The 10,574-nt window shown below is 38.1% G+C and overlaps 1 protein-coding gene across 2 annotated transcripts in view; it reads right to left on the bottom strand.

The window, feature by feature from the left end:
• STRN3 (striatin, calmodulin binding protein 3) overlaps positions 1–10,574 on the bottom strand; it is a 68,530-nt gene that overhangs the window by 38,365 nt on the left and 19,591 nt on the right. For both annotated transcript variants that reach the window (XM_014528976.1, XM_014528977.1), the window contains exon 6: positions 9,865–10,006. In XM_014528976.1, the coding sequence (XP_014384462.1) occupies positions 9,865–10,006 (142 nt within the window). The remainder of the gene's footprint in view (positions 1–9,864; positions 10,007–10,574) is intronic.

Here is a 10,574-nt window from a genome sequence, read left to right as displayed (position 1 = left end):
CCCGCAATCCACCTCCACCTGCCTCCTCCTGCCAGCTGCTTGTTGATCTGCCACTGAAAGAGCCTCTGATGGTACTCAAGTTGCATGACGTAAGTTCTCAGTGAGTCACTATCTAGGGGTGAGTGATGTTCACCAGATTAATACAGGTTCAGACTTGGTGCTAGTGCTGGCTTTGAGGCCATTCTGCAAATGTTCCAGGGTATACCAAGTCTCATTGCCTCCCCCTGGGTGTTCATACAACTTAGTGATGAGGCCGTGTCTCATGGTGAGACTGGCAGAGTTTACAGGCCCACTTTGGTCCTGTGAAGGGAAAACTCTGCACTGGTCTGACATGCAAGGGGAAAATGGCCTCTGCTGTAGACACACAACTCAGTCTGTCCCACATTCTGCCAGGAGCCCAATCTCAGTAGGGAGGAGCAAAGGGAATCAGGAGATGGGGCTCGTGGATCTCCCGTGAGATAGGTGCTACCCTGCTGAGGTGAATTCCACTTTGTGTGGTCAATACCAGGACGGTCAACTTTGGGATAATGGGGGAGAGAACCTCTTGCCCCAAAGCCACACAATTTAGTCTGTCCTGAATTGGACAGGAATTCAGAGGGTGGGCTTGCCAGGACCCTAACCCACAAAAGAGACATTTCTGGAACACTCAACTCAGGTGATCAAAAAGACTGTGCCACTGGGTCCCACAGAACACCTACTATGTAAGGCCACCCTAGCAAGAATGGGAGACATAGCAGATTGACCTAATACATAAAAACAAACAAAAGTAGTCAAAATGAGGAGGCAAAGAAACATGCCCCAAATGAAAGAACAGTAGAAATTTCCAGAAAAAGAGCTAAATGAAATAGAAGCAAATAATTTCTCAGATATAGAGTTCAAATAAAATGGTTATAAGGATGCTCAAGGAACTTAGTAAGAACTAGAACAGCATGAAAAAGGACATAGAATCATAAAACAGAACCAGTCAGAAATGAAGAATACAATATCTGAAATGAAGAATACCTAAAAGGAATAAACAGTATGTTGAATGAAGCAGAGGACTGAATCAGCAATTTGGAAGACAAGGTAACAGAAAACAAACAGAGCAGCAAAAGGGCAAGAAAACTTATTTAAATGAGAATGACAGTTACCTACAAGGGAGCTCCCATTAGACTGTCAGCTGATTTTTCAACAGAAACATTTAAGGCCAGAAGGTATTAGGCATGAAACATTCAAACTAATGTACAGCAAGCACCTACACAACCAAGAGTACTTTACCCAACAAGGCTATCATTTAAAATTGAAGGAGAAAAAAAGAGCTTCCCAGACAAGAAAAAGCTAAAGGACTTGATCATCACCACCAAACCAGTATTACAAAAAATGTTAAAGGGTCTTCTTGAAAAAGAGAGAGGGGAAGGAGGAGGAGGAGCAGGAGATGAGGAGGAGGAGGAAGGAGGGAGGAGGAGAAAGAGGAGAAGGAGAAGAAGAAGAACAAGGAGAAGGAGAAGAAGTAGAAGGAGAATAGGAGGAGGAAAAAAAAGGAGGGGAGGCCCAGCCGGCGTAGCTCAGTGGTTGAGTGTCAACCTATGAACCAGGAGGTCACAGTTTGATCCCTGGTCAGGGCACATGAACCAGGAGGCAGCCAATGATTCTCTCTCATCATCAATGTTTCTCTCTCTCTCTTCCCCTTCCTCTCTGAAATCAATAAAAATATATTTTAAATGAAAAATAAAGGAGGGGAGGAGGAAGATAGTTATAAAGAATTAAATGACAATAAATACGTACCTATCAACAATCACTGTGAATGTAAATGAAGTAAATGCTTCAATCAAAAGACATAGGGTAGCTGATTGGATAAGAAAACAAGATCCATATAAATGCTGTCTACAAGAGACTCACCTCATATCAATTATACACACACAGTAAAAGTAAAGGGATGGAAAAGATATTTCATGAAAATTGAAAGAAAAATACCTGGGGTAGCAATACTTGTATCTGACCAAACAGACTTTAAAATATAGACTATAGTAAGAGACAAAGAAGGACACTACATAATGATAACGGAGCAATCAAACAAGAGGATATAACCCTTGTAAAACCCTTTATGCATCCAACACAGGAGAACTTAAATATACAAAGCAAATCTTGATGGACATAAAGGGAGAGATTGACAGTAAGACAATCATAATAAGGGACCTTAACACGCCATTGACATCAGTGGATAGATCTTCCAGACAGAAAATCAACAAGGAAACAGGGGCCTTAAATAACACATTAGATCAGATGGATTAATTGATATCTGCAGAGCATTTCACCCCAAAGCAGCAGAATATACATTCTTCTCAAGTGCACATGGAACATTTTCTAGGATAGACGACATGTTACAACACAAAACAAGTCTCAATAAACTTAAGATTGAAATCATATTGTGCATCTTCTCTGACCATAACGGTATAAAACTAGAAATCAATCACAAGAAAAACAAAACAAAAACACAAAAGGTGTGGAACAATGAAAGGATTAACAAGGAGATCAAAAGATAGCTTGAAACAAATGAAAATGAGAACACAACTAGCCAAGTTCTGTGAGACACAGCAAAAGCAGTCCTATGAGGGAAACTCTTAGCATTACAGGCCTACTCAAGAAAAAAGAAAAATCTGGAATAAATAATCTAACTTTACACTTAAAGGAACTAGAAAAAGACCAACAAACGAAGTCCAAAATGAGTAGAAGAAATAAAAATAATAAAGATCAGAGAAGAATTTAATAAAATAGTCTTAAAAAACAATACCAAAGATCAATGAACCAAAAAGTGGTTCATTAAAAAGATAAACAATGACAAACCTTTCACTTTACTCATCAAGAAAAAAAAAACACGAAGACCCAAATAAGTAAAATCAGATATGAAAGAGAAATAACAATTGACACTAAAGAAGTACAAAGGATTGTAGGAAAATATTATGAAAAACTATATGCCAACAAATTGGACAATCTGAATGAAATGGACAAATGCTTAAAAATATACAATCTTCCAAACTAAATCAGGAAGAATCAGAAAATTCGAATAGACAGAATACATATCCAGAAATTAGTTGCACTTTTATACACCAATAATGAACTATCCAAAAGAGAAACTAAGAAAACAATCTCATCTACAATTGCATAAAAAACAACCTAATAATAATTTCTTTTTATTAGCCAGAGGGATTTGACTTTAAGAAACAGAAACTGACCTACATTCATTTAAATAAAAATGTAACTTGATAGAAGAATATGCTGTATTTTAAGGAAGACCCAAGCAAGCAAGTTTTATGAGCAACATGCACTGGGGAAGCTCTAGGACATAACTACCATTCCCAGCTGCCTTTCTTTCTTTTTTGCCAATACGTTGCTTTTCTCCTGATTATCTCTGTTTTGTTGACACTTGGTTCAGTCTTGAGAGAGAAATCCTGTGTCCTGGCAATGATTATAACTAGGAATAAATTTAACCAAGGATGTAAAAGACCTGTACTCAAAAAAATTATAAGACACTAAAGAAATAAACTGAAGAAGATACAAATAAGTGGAAGCATATATCATGTTCATGAATATGAAGAATTAACATAATTAAAATGTCCATACTACCCAAAGCAATCTATAGAATCAACACAATTCCTATTGATACCAATGGCGTATTTCACAGCACTAGAACAAATATTCCAAAAATGTATATGCAACCTGAACGCCCATAGCAATCTTGACAAAGAACAACAAAGTTGGAAGAATCATGCTACCTGATATCAAACTATATTACAAAGCCATAGCAATCAAAACAGCATGGTACCAGCATAAAAACAGATATAGATCAATGAAACACGAGAGCCCAGAAATAAACACACACCTTTATAGTCAATTAATATTTGACAAAGGAGGCAAAAACATACAATGGGCTAAAAATTACCTATTCAATAAATGGTGTTGGGAAAATTGGACAAATATGTGAAAAAAAAGAAACTAGACCACGTTCTTACACCATACACAAGAATAAACTCAAAATGGATTAAAGACTTAAATGTTAGACTTGAAACCATAAAAATCCCAGAAGAAAACATAGGCAGTAAAATCTTGACATTTCTCTCAGCAATATTTTTTTCTGATATAGCTCTCCAGGCAAGGGAAACAAAAGAAACTATAAACAAATGGGACTACATTAGACACAGCAAAGGAAACCATCAACAAATTGAAAAGACAACCCACTGAATAGGAGAACATATTCGCCAATGATACATCCAATAAGGAATATCCAAAATTTATAAAGAACTTGTATAACTCTATACCAAAAAACAAACAAACAAGCAATCAAATTATAAAATGGGCAAAGGATCTGAATAGACACTTCTTCAAAGAGGATATACAGGTGGCCAACAGACATATGAAAAGATGCTCAACATCACTAGTCATCAGAGAAATGCAAATTAAAACCACAATGAGCTATCTGTCAGAATGGATATCATCAATAAAGCAATAAACAAGTGATGGTGAGAATGTGGAGAAAAGGGAACCCTTGTGCACTGTTGGTGGGAATGCAGACTGGTACAGCCATTGTGGGCAGCAGTATGAAGTTACCTCAAAAAATTAAAAATGGGCCCTTACCAGTTTGGCTCAGTGGATAGAGTATCGGCCTGCGGACTGAAGAGTCCTGGGTTCGATTCTGGTCAAGGGCACATGCCCGGGTTGCGGGCTCAATCCCCAGTGGGGGGAGTGCAGGAGGCAGCCGATCAATGATTCTCTCCCATCACTGATGTTTCTATCTCTCTCTCTCTCTCCCTTCCTCTCTGAAATCAATAAAAATATATTTTTTTAAAAAAATTTAAAATGGAACTGTCTCATGACCCAACAATTACACTTCTGGGAATATATCCTAAGAAACCCAGAACACTAATTCAAAAGAATATATTCACCCTGATGTTCACTGCAGCACTATTTACAATAACCAAGATTTGGAAGCAGTCCAACTGTCCATCAGCAGATGAGTAGATGAAAAAGCTATAGTATATTTACACAATGGAATATTACTTGGCCTTTTAAAAAAAGAGGAAATCTTACCTTTTGTGACAGCATGGATGGACCTGGAGAGTATTACGCTAAGTGAAATAAGTCAGAGAAAAACAAGTACCATACGATTTCACTTACATGTCGAATCTAATGAACAAAATAAACTAACAAACAAAATAGAAACAGACTCATAGATACAGAGAACATACTGGCAGCTGTCAGACAGGAGTGGGTTTGGGGGGATGGGTGAAAAGTGGAAGGGATTAAAAAAATAATCACACACAGACAACACTATGGTGATTTACAGAGGGAAAGGGGGTGGAGGGAGGTAAGAGATGGTAAAGGGCAGATAAGTAGTGATGGAAGGAGACTTGACTGGGGATGGTGAACACACAATACAATATACAGATGATGTATTGTAGAATTGTACACCTGAAACCTATATAATTTTATTAACCAATGTCACCCCAATAATGCAATTAAAAAATAAAAGTAAACAAATACATTAGGTACTAATTGCATTTTGTAGTCCTATAAATTTCCAGAGATCACAGTTTAATAGTGTAGAAGAAAATAAACATCCTTAAAATGTCTAGTCTTCATGAGAGACATAACAAAATTAGAAATTCTCACTAGTATTTTTGGTTGTAAAAACTAAAAACCACTAAAATCAGTCTACTTGACATAGATGACAAAAAAGAGCAGGATTTAAAAGCTTTCCAAAACATGGCTGCAGTGGCTCAGTGGTTGAGCATCAACCCATGTACCAGGTTGAATTCCCGGTCAGGGCACATGACCGGGATGTAGGCTCGATCCCAGTGGGGGTGTGCAGGAGGCAGTGATCAATGATTCTCTCTCATCATTGATGTTTCTATCTTTCTCTCTCTCTCCCTTCCTCTCTGAAATCAATAAAAAATATATTTTAAAAAAATCAAAAAGCTTTCCAAAAAGCAATGGTTCATAGGATAAAAGGTTTCAAAACTAGAGCTACCTGAGCAGATTGATAGTATACAAAATAAAAAATAACAGATTATCTGAAGTAGGTAAGTATGGGATATATTTCATTTAGACAGACTATTTTAAAAAAATAATCTGTGTCCTTTACCCAAAACCTTAAAATGACCATCTTCCATTTATAAGTAAATTCACTTTTAAGTAAATGAATTAAATATAAAGGAGTATTGATATGTCCATCCTTTGTTTTAGAACTGAATATGACACTTGTTGAGTAGAAATGATGAATTCAGAAACACTAGATAGAGCCTATAACAGTTTTCAGTTCTTAAGGAAAGAAACTACTTGAACCATTTTATCCTAAAAGAGTCCTTGTTCTTTTCAAGAACTTGAAATGTTTTAAAGATATTTCAATCTCTTCAGGAAGGAAGAGACTATGTCAGTTACTTCCATTTACACAGAGATTCAGGTATTGACAGTTGTCATTCCCTGATTACATCCTCTCTTGACTCTTCACTCTACAGTCAAAAGTCTTTGGACAGAAGGACCAATCAGTTGTACATGATATGCTACTTTTATTAAAGAAACTAGTGCCCCAGTGCACGGATTCATACACATTGAAAAAAAATTAATTAGAAGGTGGCCAGCGGGGCAGGGCAGGACTGGACAGGACTGGGTGAGATGGGCTGGACACGTCCTGAAGCCAACCTCCCATAGTCTCTCCCCAGATGGCCGCACCTGGGGCGGTGCCGTGGCTCGAAGGGCATTTGCATCCCTCCAGCAGATGGGGTCCCTCGGCCTGGCCTGCAGGGATCGGGCCGAAACTGGCTCTCCGGCATCCCCCAAGGGGTCCCGGATTGTGAGAGGGCGGTTCTCAAGTGATGCACCCCTAAATCCGGCTCCCTCCTCTCTAGTTCCGGGGTGCGGCACCCAAGAACCGCTGCTCAGCAGCTCCTGCGTTGAGTGTCTGCCCTCGGGTGGTCAGTGCACATCATAGCTACCGGTTGGACGGTTGCTTAGCCTTTTATATATATAGATAATGCCATTTTATACAGATTGAAATTTCTGAAATTTCTGTATATTAGTTTGACTGGCAGTCAAACTTCCAGAAATTTTAGGCAAAAGAAACAGGAATGGATATGTGTCAACATTTAGCTATACAGTCCTAGCCTGTTTGGCTCAACAGAAAGAGCATCGGCCCACAGACTGAAGGCTTGATTTGTGTCAAGGGCACAGACCTCGGTTGCAAGCTCGGTCCCTGGCCCTGGACAGGGCAGTGTGGGAGGCAACCAATCGATGTGTCTCTCACATCAATGATGTTTCTCTCTCTCTCTCTCTCTCTCTCCCTGTCTTTCCCTTTCCCTCCCCCTCTCTCTAAAAAAAAAAAAAAAAAAATCAATGGAAAATTATTCTCAGATTAGGATTAATAAAACAAAATAAAAAAAGTTTAGCTATACAAATGCTCAAAAACTGCTTTTGATCATTTTTTAAAAATTAAAATAATCTGAATGTACATCAGCAGAGCATTGGTTAAATAAGTAAAAGAACATATTGTCAGAATATTATGCAGCTATTATAAAAGTGGTGCTGAAGAAAAACTATATTTCAAGTGAAAAGTGTGGGCTATAAATCAGCACATAGCAAAATCCTTTATTAAATAAACTAGAGGCCCGGTGCACGAATTCATACACCAGTGGAGTCCCTTGGCCTGGGCCGCGGGATCGGACCAAAACCAGCTTTCTGACATCCCCCAAGGGGTCCTGGATTGAGAGAGGGTGCAGGCTAGGCTGAGGGACCCCACTGGTGCATGATCGGGGCCAGGGAGGGACGTGGGAGGTTGGCCAGCCAGGGAGGGATGGCGGGAGGGCTCCATGGCGTGTCTTGCTCAGTCCTGATCCACCAGACCTCAACAGCAAGCTAACCTACTGGTCGGAGAGTCTTCCCCCTGGTGGTCAGTGCACGTCATAGCAAGCGGTTGAGTGGTTTTAGCATATCATTTGCATATTATGCTTTGATTGGTTGAACGGCCGACCGGTCTACCAGACACTTAGCATATTAGGCTTTTATTATATAGGATATACAAATCTATAATAATAAAAGCATAATATGTTAATTAGACTGGACGTCCTTCTGGACGAAGCTGGGGCTGCGAGGGAAGCCAGGGTCCTGGGTGCCAGAGGGAAGATGGTGCAAGGAAGGCCTACTCTTGCATGGATTTCGTGCATCAGGCCTCTAGTCTTTATACATAAATGTTAACCATGGTTCTCTCTATATAGTAGCATTATAGATAATTGTTAATTTTCTTCAGATGTAGTTGTGGGTTCTAAATCTCCTAAAACATACATAAATTTAAAAATAATTATATATTTATATAAGTTAAATATACTTATATAATTATAAAATAAGCCAGAAAAACATAAACAATAATTTAGAAATTACTGGAAAAAAGGTATTTCCAACATTAAATGAGTAGCAGAGAAGCTAAAAGAAAACTTAGATACTTCTGTTTCTCCTGAGCAAAGCTAATTCTTAAGAGTAAACTTCTAGCCCTGCCTTGTGTGGCTCAGTTGAGTGTTGTCCCATGCACTAAGGTCACTGGTTTGATTACCACTCGGGGCACATACCTGGGTTTTGGGCTCAATCTCTAGGTGTGGGGGGGCGTGGGGTGGGGTGTAGGAGGCAGCCAATCAATGTTTTTCTCTCCCTCTCCCTTTCTGAAATCAATAAAAACATTTTTTTAAAGTAAACTTATAGAATATAGTCATTTTCAAATAAGTGCAAAAACTATATTGAAGTCTAGAAGTTAATGTGGAGTTTATCCAGTTTTAATAAATGTTCCTTTTTCCAATTAGGAGAGAAGTGAAGGTCTGAAAACAATACTTGAGGATTATAAATAATGAGAAAGCTGGTAACAAAATTCGGATCTTTTAGGTACTCAAATTTTTTCAGGATAGTCAATAAATCTATTACGTAGGTTTTGTCTCTCCTGCTATTAGCAATATTCAATTTCAATACATACCTGAGGCATTTTAAAACTCCAAGTGTGTTTCCTAGCACCACACTAGTGTTTAAAAATCCAGTGATAATTCCTTCCTAGTAACTAAGCAAGTTTGGTTTTCATGTGAAATATGTTAAGGTTAGTAACCTTCTCTAATAAAACTCAGTAAACACAATTTGAATTCTACCTATCAGATAACATGCTAATACTAAAAGATGATTGAATGAACATATTTAATAGGAACAACATACTGAACCTCAACTATTATCTTAAAATATTTTTTACACTTTTATTTTACTTTTTAATGGGGTTTTTAACTCTATATAAATAGTACTGGGTATTCTCCCTTTTAGTTATAGCAAAATTATTATTAGCATTACATATCACTTGCAAAGGCTAGGCCCTCATATTTGCACAATGAATATTATATAATAGTTTAATACCTTCACTAAATCTTGCTTAATATAGAGCTATAATTTAAGATTAGTAGCTTTATTACTTCCTAGAAGTTAGTCAGGTAACACCATACAGGCATACTGAAAGCATTTCGTCTTTTTTAAACCTAAAGTCATTACCAAATTAATTAATGGGAATTTTAAAAACTGTTTATACATGCTTATTTTTTTAATCTGCTAAAACAAACTGGATTTCTAAATTGACTAAATGTTTCAACTTTAAATTAAGACAAATTGCAAAATCAAAGTCCACAAAAAACCATATATGAAACAGTTTAGTCGCCCAAACTAAATAAACTGGTCCAAATTATTCAATACCACTTCTTCTTGCTTTCAGTTTAACTGCCACCGTACATTCAGATACACACATTCCACATATAATATTTAATAACAATACATCTTTAAGGGCTAGAATTTCTCCCATGCCCAAAACTATAACCTTACCCCATTCTGTGCCATCCCCTGAACTCCGTGCTTCTCCAGCTCCTTCACCATCTTCAGCAGTCACTAAAAAATCAAATTCTTTCAGTGCTTCCTCAGTATCAGGATCATCAGTTAGGTCAGCAGCTAAACCTTCATTACCTATCTGTAAGTGAAATATAAGCCAACAATTACTTTTATCCTAAATTTTAAAGGGGTTCTTTAGTTTCACACAATTATCTATACATTGGCACTGCTACTTTTAAATTACTTATGTATAAAATTTTAGATTTTCCATGTAGTTCTCCAATCCTAAATTATACTCTAGATCTGTGGTCGGCAAACTGCGGCTTGCGAGTCACGTGCAGCTCTTTGGCCCCGAGTGTGGCTCTTCCACAAAATACCACAGGCGGGCACGCACGTACAGTGTGATTGAAACTTTGTGGCCCATGTGCAGAAGTCGGTATTTTGTGAAAGAGCCACACTCAATGGGCCAAAGAGCCGCATGTGGCTCGCAAGCCGCAGTTTGCCGAGCCGCAGTTTGCCGACCACTGCCTAGAGATAAATGGTTTTCAAGTGTGTGAAGAACATTGTAAAATGTGATGCAAGAAAGGTGGTAGTAAGAATTATTAATATGCTAATGACTAAGTATAGTTAACCTGTTTAATTATAATATACTAGAGGCCCGGAGCACAAAAATTTGTGCACTGGGGGAAGGGGGGGGGGGTGTCCCT

This window comes from Myotis brandtii, unplaced genomic scaffold (genome assembly GCF_000412655.1).
Source record: "Myotis brandtii unplaced genomic scaffold, ASM41265v1 scaffold667, whole genome shotgun sequence".
Classification (NCBI taxonomy): Eukaryota; Metazoa; Chordata; class Mammalia; order Chiroptera; family Vespertilionidae; genus Myotis; species Myotis brandtii.
This window is presented reverse-complemented; position numbering and strand designations above follow the sequence as displayed.